Here is a 12,339-nt window from a genome sequence, read left to right as displayed (position 1 = left end):
AAACTGGCTGATATAGACATCCAGGAGATCTGATGGATCATTTTGCTTTTAAGCAGCACTGCAATGACATAAAGACCTTTTTCTTTTTTTCTTTTCTTTTTATCCCCCCCCCCTTTCTCCCTTTCTCCCCCTTTCTCCCCCTTTCTCCCCCATAGCATGTAAGCAGATGCATAAAATAACGCGATCATCAACATTAAACCGCATATAGGCCTAAATCAAAACTGCCTAATGTTACTGAATGTCCTGTGTGCCGAAACTCGTTGGCAAAATAAAAAATATTCCTTTTTCAGCCGCATCTTTTGTTTGTTCTGACCCCTTGACGTCACAAGTGTCGCTGGTATTGTCCAAAATTAATTTTGTTTTTATTCCACGCACCTTGCTGATCGTGTGAAGTTGCACCAGAACAATTACACAACATTTAATGTTACTGAATGAAATGTTGACCCAGGACGAGCTACAGGACTGTGCAAGCTTTGATGGACTCGATCTACTCCATTCAAGTTTTGATCATCGTTCTGAATCCGATCCAGATTTAGATGTTTGTCTTTGACAAAAACGCAACTTCCCCAGCTTTTTGCTCAAAATGTTGCTTTTTTAAAATGAAACTTACCTATATTCAAGTGTTGATAATAAATAATGCATTAAGCTGGAATAAAACAGGCTTTTTTTTGTTTGTTTGTTTAAAAGCAGAGGCTTTGTTCATTTTTGATATATTGCATGTTCAGATATTCATACAACAAAATATTTGGGGGGCCATGAAAATTTTGTGAAAATTGATCAAAAATGATGGTGGTGGCTGGCAACTAAAAAAAAAAAAAAAATGGTGGGGAAAGAGTTTTTTTTCTCCTCTGTCCTTGTTTTTCTTTCAGAAGAGATTGAATGTACAGTATAAGCCAAGGCCTGCTTCACACCACACACAAAAGGTTTTTTTTTTTTTTAATTTTGTGGCCATATTAACAGGTTACAGTATTCACACTGCGAACATGACCGGAGCAGTATCACTTAGCAGGAATGTAGGTGTGAGCTGAGTGTTAGTGCTGTGCCTATTTTTGCCACATTTAAAGTAGCTTTCTGAACTCTGTGAAATATGGTAACAAAAATACAATATGGTTCTCCTCATGTAAATTCAATTTTATGACAATGAATGAAGTTTGTAATAATCATAACAATAACAGTCCTAACATGTAATAACAGTCCTTAATCAGAAAGGACACAAAACCTTTAGGTTTTTTTTTTTTTGTGGGGTGGGGTGTGTGTGTGTGTGTGTGTGGGGGGGGGGGGGGGGGGGGGTATCCAGAGTGGATGTAGCCTGCTCAAGGGGGCAGATTTTGTGAAATCCTGGCAGTTCTTTCAATCAGATCATTGGATCAATACCATAAAGGTTTTGCCTTACATCAGCAAAACTGTTGTTGTGCTTGAATAACTAAGGTTCAAAACTTGTCAATAAAGTGCTATGAAGTCTTTGAACTCATTAAGTAAATGTTCTATGCTTTTATCATTGATACAAATACTGTACAATTATATTTTTGAACTAGGTATGATCCATTGCACTAAACATAAAACACAACCCATTCTTTCTTTCAGTCACTTATTTTTTATCTTGAAAATATTAGTTCTGTCAATATAGTGCATTTATTTTATTTTTTAATACACATTTAATCATGCCCCTTATCCATGTGTAAAAAGGGAAATTAAACAAACACATGTGACTTTGTCACTTTTTGTAATGTGTTCAATGCATTTATATGCAACAAGAAAATAATGTCTTGTAATTGTCTTAATTTAAGCCTTTTATCTGCAAAAATATTAATATATGCTAATACTGTAATAGTGATTATCTGTTTAATTACTCTGCATATTATGTAATCATTTTTAATTGATTGACAGCCCTAAAAAACATCATGCTTTCTGCTTGTCAGTTCATCTTCATTTGGTTCCCATGCGCTAACTCATTTCTTTCTATATCTCTCTTTCTCTCCCTCCATTTCACATCCATACCTCCCAGGTCTCACATTACACGGCGGCTTGAGCAGCCCCATAAGCAATCGATAGGAGGGCCCATGGTTTCGTCAGATTAGCTTGCTTAAAGCGTCAGCCTGCTGGCCCATTTGGGTGCCATAAAGTATAATTGAAGTAAAAGTCTTTTACTCATTTAGCCGTAACGGGCCAGAATCAGAATCACAGTAGAAGCGTTCTAAAAATCACCTCAGGTGTGAGTTTCTCACTTGGCTAGCAACACACCTACAGCTCTCAGACAATGATGAAATTGTCACTTGCCAGGCCTTCGGATCCCTTTAGATATTTTGTCTGTTTTCTGCTCCGCTGAACGACTGTAAATAAAACATTTATGATGTTTCCAGGCGCAGGCAATGCACATTGGTGACAGTGAGAGAGGAAAGCAGGAATAGAAGAGACTCTTTGTCTATTGTCTGGGGACAGTTTTGCTGTCTTAGCTCTCGTTTAAACAGTCACTGAGGCACTGAGGTGCTGTCTATTTCTGACACTCTCGGGCCCTTGCTTCTCCGGGGACGGAGTGTAATTCTTGTTTAGAAGGGGTCAGTGGAAGCCCGATCAACACTTGGGCCGCTCAGAAAAGTGACATTAAATCGTTTAGCATTCATTTGCTACAGTGTTATTTTAGGATTATTTTATACTATTATAGTTTTTTATTTATATTTTAAAGTAGCTTTTTTCTGTTTTCATTTGAATTTTACCTTCATTTTTAGTTATGTTCGTGCTTTTTCTACTCTAGTTATTTACAGTGAGTCACATTATTGATTCAACTTAAACTGATTTCAGTTTTCATCTAATATTTATATTTAATTTCAGCTTTATTTTTATTATTTCAGTTGATAATAACCCTGGTTTGCTATTGAAATCTGTCCTTCATTAGAGACATACACTGCAGTAGCGTTTTCCTGCCAGATAGCAAATCTAAAACTCACCCCAACTGAACTCATCTTGTGCTGGCTTTTCTTTCTGTTGTGGATTCACTCTGGGTTTAAGGAAACGATGACTGGTGAATCACATGAGAATGTAACCGTTGCAGACGTAACAGGGCTGATGAAACGGTCCGTGGAGAGTCTGTGATAACGCCAGCAGTGCACGGGGGCTTAATGAATGAGGAGGTCTAGCTGGAGTCGATACAGGAATAGAGTTAATGAAGTGTAGAGAGGAGCTGTTGACGTGGGCAGCCTGTAACCTGGGCATCTCCCCGGATCCGATGGGAGCTCCGCTGTGCCCTTGGGCTGAGGTGAGCTGATAGGTAATTGGATGGATGTATTGTTTTCTCTTTTTCTCTCTCAGAGGGGGAAAGAGAGAGAGGAAGCAGCTGTCAGGGACAGGATGTTGTCGTCATTGAGTGCTCAAATGAGTGTCGATGAAGAGTTGATGATGTAATGACAAACATGCTCAGGTTGATGTTGATGCGTTTAATAATGGAAAACAATATCTAAACTGCTTTACAAAAGAGTCTTGAACTGTTTGATTTGAATCAGAGTATCTTTGTATAGTCAATGAAAAAAAAACAACAACAACAAAAAAAAAAAAACAGCAAAAGATTTGCAGAAAATGTGCCCTCTTTAATAAAAATAACTTCCCCTGCCTCTTGGCGTGAAGGCGGGACAACCTGTCACTCAAATGAGATCACAGCTATAGCAAACCACAACCATCCAACCATCCAGTCAATTCCCAATGAACAAAATCAAGTGTTTCTTCTTCCGAGTCTGTCTGCAAGGACAACAAAACGGGACCTTTAAAGTCACTAACGTAAGATTGATGTTTTTGCTGGCATCATAACAGCATTTGTGGGCTGCGAGTGTCTCACCAAGGGAGGTGATGATATTGTTGATGTTATTTATCTCAAAGGGACATGGAAAAGTCTATCTTTAAAAAAAGACATCTTCTCTTGGTGATTCATCTGTAAATGTGATGTTTTGGTCATCGGTTCTTATGTTCCATACAAGTCTCAACTGTGAAGTGAGTCAGACACAAATTACTGTCAAATTATGTGTGCTAGCAGATGAAACGAGGTGACATTTACATAAACTGTTGAGACCTTTGAAAGAAATACTGCTTTTTGGATTCAATTGGATTTGTGTATTCATAAATGGCATTCTGCAGAAAACATCTGATCAACCTGCATGTTATAAATTATTATAAGGCACTTTCCATAAATATGGTATAAAATAAGACATGGAAATGTGATGTTTCTTTTGTATGTTTTTACTTAATTTTATATAGCTGTAACGAACTCAGGCTTGGCGTCTGTTGAGAATCCATATGCAAAAGTTTATTGAAGCAGAAAATCCAAATCGACAGGCAAAGCAATGGTCAAAGATACAGGCTGGGTTCAGTGAACAGACGGTCCAAATAGGCAACCAAGGCAAAAACAGTAATCCAAAAACGTGATATCAAACAGGCAGGCAAAAGGTCATAACATGAAGCAGAAACAATGGCAATGGATAGAACGTTCAGTAAGGCAGGTAAAACTGGCAATACTTCGCAAAGTGTTAGTGGAAAGCTCTTTATATCTATCAAACAGGAAGTGACTGTAGAAGAAATGGAGTGGTGTCAGTATTCAGGTGAGGGCTCCCTCTGCTGGTTGGAGGGAGCAGATGTTACAATAACCCCTTAAACCCTTGATTTGTGTGATTTTATTTTAAAATAAATGGACAATTTAACAATGGGTAGCATAGCATTATTAACTGTAATGATTTAATTATGCATCACTGTTTGGTGCATACAGTCAGACGACAAATTCAGTCAGCCACAGGCTATCCACTCCAATCCAGAATGGGGCGCGTGCGGTAATGCAACGCTGTTTGTTAACCGTTACATCAGAAAAAAGCGAAAAAGAAGAACAGGCGATTTATGCATATATATGTTTACGTCTAATCTCTCAATCAGTGTTTTAAACGTGGAAAGAAATCAATAAAACATCTTGAGAATAATATCTCACATAGCATTACATTTACCTCAGGCAAGTCAATTAGTGTCCACAGCTTGAACTCTGGAGGGGATCCTTTCACTATTAACTTATATATTAATTATATTTACTTTAATGTCTTAATTGTTATTATATGTTTAAATACATTTGTCATGAAAACAAGGTGTGACAGTAACTGTAAATGATTATATTTCAAAAATGAATTGGAGAAGTTAATGCAAAACCTGCCTTAATTCTAATTTTATGTGCAAGTTTTTTTTTTTTTTTTTTTTTTGAGTGTTGATTATTAAATCAATCTAAAAATAAATAAATTATAAATTAATTATAATTAAATTTATTTAAAGAGAGAGACACAATTTGTTCAATAAACCACTGTTTAATAAAAAAAAAGAAGAAGCAATTTGGGTTTAGTTTACTCCCCCCTGCTGTACCTATACCAAACCGTCACTTCAATACTGAGGTTCGAACTGAACCTTCATGTTTGTGTATATCGTTACACCCCATATATATATATATATATATATATATATATATATATATATATATATATATATATATATATATATATATATATATATATATATATATATATGTATGTATGTATATATATGTATGTATGTATATATATATATATATATATATATATATATATATATATATATATATATGTATATGTATGTATGTGTATACATGTGTGTGTGTGTGTGTGTGTGTGTGTGTGTGTGTGTGTGTGTGTGTAATACTTCTCACAACAAAAAGCATGAGATTTATGTCTCTAATGCTTCAAAAAAACTACTGGAACTCCAAAGTGTACCATATTCATAGAAAGTGAAAACCTTGTCCTTTTTTTTCTATTTCTAGAGGATTGTGGGAAACGTGAATCCAGACAGTGTGGTCCACCATAAACTCAGCCAGTCTATCAGAACCCGGTTCCTCCGCTTCGTTCCTCTGGACTGGAGCCCCAGTGGTCGGGTGGGCCTCAGAGTGGCTGTGTACGGCTGTGCTTACCGTGAGTGAGAATATTTAATGTTGAAAATATATATTACAAATGACCAGCAGGTGTTTTACTCTCTGAGACCCAGCAGTTATATCTATTGCATTCAATTTTAAAGGGGTGGTATAATAGAGAGCCTAAGTCCCTCCCCTTCCGGTCGACCACCATGGGACCTTATTTCGGAAAAATATTGTATGGTAGTCAATGGCGAGAGACAACAAATATTTTGATCTCGTTTGAATTGTGCCCTGATTTACACATATGATGTTTGTCAATTTAAAAGATACATTTTAAAGTCAAGAAAGTCGCAGCTTGATGTAAAACTGCTGAGGTATAAGACTGTGAAAATACGTAATTACAAAGACTACAAACCCAGAAGGCGCACATGCGACGTCATACATTTTCTCTCAATGAATGAAGCTAACTTTACTGAAGCTAACGTCTGTCATGTTTTCTATAGTCTTACATTATAATCGTAACGTTACGCCGTCATGCCTGAGTGTTTTGAGCCAGAATACACACATACGAGCAATGGATCTTGTGACGTACATAGTGCGAGACGAGAGATGTAGTTCATTGAGCGATTTTCACATAAAACTAAATGTTACTCTTCTGTTTTATGACAAACTGCGACTTTCTTGACTTTCATAATTACCTTTTAAATTGACAAACATCATATGTGTAGTTCAGGGCACAGTTCAGACGGAATAAAAAGATAAGTTATCTCTCGCCATTGACTTCCATACATATTTTTTCCGAAATAAGGTCCCATGAGCCGGAAGCGGAGGGGCGGGACTTAGGCTCTCTATGCCCTTTTCACAAGATGTAAAATAAGTCTTTGATGTCCCCAGAGTGTGTATGTGAAGTTTTAGCTCAAAATACCCCACAGATATTTTTATATAGCATGTTAAAATTGTTACTTTTTGAGGGTGAGCAAAAACGCACCATTTTTGTGTCTGTTCCTTTAAATGCAAACGGCACAGAGGGCGGAGCTTCAACAGCTTGTGTCCTTTTACCGCACACAGACATGCACTGAAAATTTCAAAAACTTTTAGCCTTTTATATTCAAACTGGAGTCAGACAACGATGGAGAGACTCAAGAAGAAGTGACAACATGTAGAAGCAACAGGACATTTCTGAATGGTTAGTTGATGCATTTATGTAGCTTATGTGTAGTTATCTTCTAGTCATTGATTAGCATATTCGGTCATGATAATCTATAAATTGTGTTCCCAGTGGCGGGGTTTATGTAAATTTTAGGGTTTGTGATGTCACTAACCCGGGAGGAAGCTTGTGTAGTCCCTACCATAGACATCATATAGATAGACGCCCTATCGACCGCTACTGCCTACTGGCGCGGTCGAGCTGTGGGGCCGCCATCTTAGACCGGTCACCCGCTCCACTCAGTGTAATCTGTATGGCAGGTGCCGTGCAATGAGCTGTCAGCGCATTTAATTAATCATACTTCACAGAATACCGAATTGATTTTCACGCGGGGTTTTTTTTTGCTGCAAAGGTCATGTAGCTATGATACAAGACACATGGTTCAGCATATTTTAATATTCATAGTAGGCTTAACAGTAATATAATATTCTGATATAAGATATAAAGTGACCAGACGTCCAAAATCAAAATATGTGATGTAGGATATAAGGTATTTTATAAATCACACACTATAAATATGATAAAGAAGCAGAAACAGATAGTTGCAGTAAAGTAAGATATTTGAATAAGTTGAAGAAACGTGTGTGTATTACATTGCTTCCTGATATCACGTGTGCAAACACAAATAACCTATATTTATATATACTGTATATAAAACAGTTATGTCCGGTCGAACAATGTATGAATTAACTTCAGATTGGATTGTGTTGGTAATAGGCACTTACCTAACGCTAAAAGTAAGTTTCGTGCCTCTAACAAGTGCTTTCGAACTTCTTTCTGATCTGAATGGTATGTGGAAAACACTTGAGTTGAGGGAGGGAGAAAACACTTGGGGGAGACTTCTCCCAGTATCTAGAACACAACTGAATGCCTTTTCAAGTGTCTCAATACTTGAAAAACCACAGGAAACTACTTTTAAACACGACATTACTTGATTTACAGAGGGTCTATTCGCACGTCTATTAATAAACGTTACCTGAGGTAAATTTCCCGGACCTCTTTACAGAAGGTAGAAGTCGCCGTAATCTTTACTGACATTGTCCGTAATGATTAGGCTACTGAGCTGGCACATTCGGACGGGACTAAAATAACCGAGAAACTCTTGTAATTATTACTTTACCCCACCTCTCCATGCCGGGTGAACACCGGCTGGTGCAGTAAACATAGCCTAGCTAACGTTAGCTGGCTACGATTTCAGTACAGTAATATATCAAAGATCCTTGTTCCTTCTCAATTATCTGGAAATATTCTAATCACAAAATACAACCAATAGTACGGTAATGTTAAAAGTAATCCCCCGGGCCCTATTTGCGATGGTCCGCCGATTAGAACAGGAAAATGCTTCACAGTGCTCTGGCATCTTAACTGCTGCCACGCAACGAAACTAGGAGTACCACCGGTTTAAGATGGCGGCCACATTTCTCAGTGCCCAGCGGCCAATAGGGCATCTAGTCTCTATATAATATCTATGGTCCCTACCAGCCGTTTGTTGTAGTCCTTAAAAAGCAATTTCTTTTAAAGAAAATATCTTTGCTTTGAACTTTGAGCATTGTAATTTTGCAGATGTTGTTTATGCTCAAACAGCATCATTACACTAACTAAAGTTAGAAAAGTGAAATCATATTCAACCACCCCTTTAAGGGTACGCAGTATTTCTGTGCTTGGTATTAAAGAAACACGCTGACTTTAGCTTATTCACCGTATCCCCCAGAGTTAAGTCCATACATACCATTTTCATCTCCGTGCGTGCTGTAACTCTGTCTGACGCACCCACCGCTAGCCTAGCTTAGCACAAAGACTGGAGGTAAACGGCTCCAGCTAGCATACTGCTTAGAGCCCTGCATGGGGCAAAAAATCCAGCCCTAACCGAGACCTGGCCCGTGGTATTCAAGCCCTAATCCGGCCCCAGCCCAAAAACGTCTGCAATTTTTCAGTCCGAACCCGACCCAAGAACATCAATATCACTTTAAGCTCTCTCTGACGCGCGCTCTCTGATGTGCGCTGTCTCTGATGCGCACTGTCTCTGCTAGACGCACACACATACACACATGCTACTAGGTAAAATTTTATTATAGGCCTCAAACATAACTACCACCACCGACAATTATGCCCACAAATATTAATACAGACTGTCCATTACAGAGAAGCATAAGCATGCAGTAGAGAATATATAGCCAAATGTGATCCAGCAGTAATTTAAGATTTACGGCCTACCTTTTTTTGATGTCAAGTAACTTTACTGAAGAACAACGTTTCAAAGAACTCTTCACCAACTGGCTAACGTTAAATAATAATAAAAAATAATAAAGAAAAAAAAAATCTGTTGAACTGAGTAGGCTCATTCACTGTTTATTCGCGAGTGTTGTGAAAAAAAGAATAGCATCCACTGTTGAAGGCTTCAGGCTCATTGTTTGTTGTGGTAATCAAATCAAAACTCTTTCAAAATGCAGCTTTTCCTGAAGTATATTGGGAACTTTTAGTAACTCCCCACGCTCCAACTTCTCCCTGATGCTCTGCATGGTCAACTGTCATCTAATGCATTGCACGCGCGTCGCGTTACTCACGTAATCGCATATTGCGTTGCATATTTATAATATTATCAATATAACAATATTTCATACAGTAGCCTGCGCTCTGCACGTATTTTATGGGCACGATGAAAGGAGAGAAGCTAAATGAGCCCGAGTCCGACCCGAGCCCGATCTGTAAAAAACAAAATGGAAAAAAAAAGACCCGACTGCTTCCAATAAGTGACAAAATAATGCCAACATTTTCCTATTTACATGTTGTGATTTGTAGTCACAGCGTGTACAAATAACAAGGTCACATGAGACACAGACATCTTCTAACCATATACATACTGGGAACTATATTCTCAGAAGGCGAAGCACTGCTACTTGGGCGGAGTGATTTGCTCGCAGCACCTGAGAAGCCCCGAGGTGAGGAGCAGAGAGTTCGCTCAGAGTTGGAGTAAATCACTCCGCAGAAGTAGCAGTGCTTCGCCTTCTGAGAATATAGTTCCCAGTATGTATATGGTTAGAAGATGGTTGTGTCTCATGTGACCTCATACATGCTGTGACTATACAAATCACAACATGTAAATAGGAAAATGTTGGCGTTATTTTGTCACTTATTGGGAGCAGTATGCTAGCTGGAGCCGTTTACCTCCAGTCTTTGTGCTAAGCTAGGCTAGCGGTGGGTGCGTCAGACAGAGTTACAGCACGCACGGAGATGAAAAAGGTATGTATGGACTTATCTAACTCTGGGGGATACAGTGAATGAGCTAAAGTCCCCAAAAGTCGTCGTGTTCCTTTAAAGTTGGAGTTTAGATGTAGTTTTCCATATTATGCAGTTAATCTTTCACATTATTTCTTAAGAGTTGAAAAGGAAAGAGTAGAAAAGTGTTGCAGAATTAGATTACAGCAGCATCCTAGATCCAATAGCAGTTCACACAGCACATTTCCGCAGTCTTGGTAGCAGGGGTAATAAAATAGTTGTGGCACAGTATATAAGGTGATAACATTACCCATAATTCTTGCTGCAGATCTTCACATGTCTACTGTCCTTTGTCCTTTTCCAGTCACACAGTATTTTTTACAGGTGTTGAGTTAAGGTGACACAGATAATTCACTGCATGACGGCAGCAGTTTCACTTTTCTCCTTTAAATGAAGGTCGTTTGATTACTTTCTTTGATAATACTTTTCCAAAACCGAACAAAGATGTCTACATACCAGACACTTATCCAGTCAGGCTGTGTTAGGTAGATAAATAAAAAGAAATGTGCCTTTTAATGATACCGAGATCCACAAAATGGTTCAATTGTTGAATTACATAGACATTTATAAAAAGGTATCTCATTATTCTGTGGCATGATCCATGTATTAAACTCGAATGAATGTGTGCTTTGCAGATAAACGTTCAGCTGTCTCGGCTAATCAACCACAGACACTTAAAGAATTCACATGTGAATCCCATGACAAATCTGAACATAGAGTTTCGATATAATGAATCTATGAGCACTAGTCTGACTATGTACACTGGATCTTGAGTGTTGAATATAACCTTGAAAGAAGAGCATAAATGTTCTTTTAATTATACATGATTTGACGGCTAGTGCTCACTGGAAGTGCAGTGATTGCACCTAACAGCTCAGATTAACTTGAGCCACATATCACATAATGCTAATCAGCCAACTGCTGTGACAGTTGTGAACTCAAGCTGAACCTGAGAATGGTGCAATACTAGATGTGTCATTATCACGACTGCAAGATTGCTATGACCAGACCACGTACCTCATAGCTCACAGTATCCTTATTTCACCAAATGGAGCGGTTGCTTATTATCAAAAATAGGTCATTATATTCAGTGCTGGAAAATATACAGGCTTTCTGCTTTGCTGCACTAATCCGAAAAAGGAGGCATTCATTTTCGATCTATTTTTTAAACTCACCCCTTCGTTCGTTTTTTCCGTAGGCTGCTGGGTTTTGCTTCATGATTGGAATTATACAGTAATGAACTGGAACACAGATATAGAGATTTCTGCAAAACAATTTTGCAAACAAGCATGAGAAAAAGAACATTTTGTGTTTTGATCCTGAGAATATCTAGACTGTTTTGGTGTATCCAAAAAAAAAAAAAAATTAAGAAAATTCAAAAGTCATGTTTATAAAAGACGACAAAGAAAGAAATGTTTAAACTTCTGTCTTGGAACAATGGGTCACACTGGATGCATTGCTCAAAGGCGTAATAGAGAATTGAGTCATAACAGATGCTTTCCATCAGGTCATATGCCTTTTTGACTATCTCAAGACAAACTTCATTAACTTTCTAAGCAAAGTATGTCATCTGAAAATTGAGAAACATTTCTGTTTACCAGTATGTAATATAGAATATGCAGCATTTGATCTCTTGACATGTTATGGCATTCAGACACTAGATTTAAACATTAGTGAAACGCTTGATTCGCTGAGTTGATCGTTTGTGCTGTGAGCTGTTCAGCCCCATTAACTTGCTCGATTAAAACTTCAATGGGGAACAGTGCTCCTGTAAGAACTCTACTAATATCTGCAGAAATGTTAGTCATTTTCTTATAGCCTCCCATTTTCTAAGTAGCTCATTTAGAATTTTTGCCCCGTTTCAAAGTCAGAGCCATCAGTCTGCAGAATTTAGGCACTCGGAGTGGACAGATTTCACAGAAAATTTCGTTGTGTATGATGGACACAGATTTTTTTT

General features: G+C 38.0%; 1 protein-coding gene across 1 annotated transcript in view; it reads left to right on the top strand.

Annotated features, from left to right (window-relative positions):
• cntnap5a (contactin associated protein family member 5a) overlaps window positions 1–12,339 on the top strand; it is an 87,871-nt gene that overhangs the window by 28,143 nt on the left and 47,389 nt on the right. The window contains exon 4 of the mRNA XM_079881324.1: window positions 5,810–5,957. Coding sequence (XP_079737450.1) covers window positions 5,810–5,957 — 148 coding nt within the window. The remainder of the gene's footprint in view (window positions 1–5,809; window positions 5,958–12,339) is intronic.

This window comes from Squalius cephalus (assembly GCF_949319135.1).
Source record: "Squalius cephalus genome assembly, chromosome: 9".
In the NCBI taxonomy this organism is placed as follows: domain Eukaryota; kingdom Metazoa; phylum Chordata; class Actinopteri; order Cypriniformes; family Leuciscidae; genus Squalius; species Squalius cephalus.
Note: the sequence above shows the minus strand (reverse complement) of the source record. Positions and strands in the feature narration are given on the sequence as shown.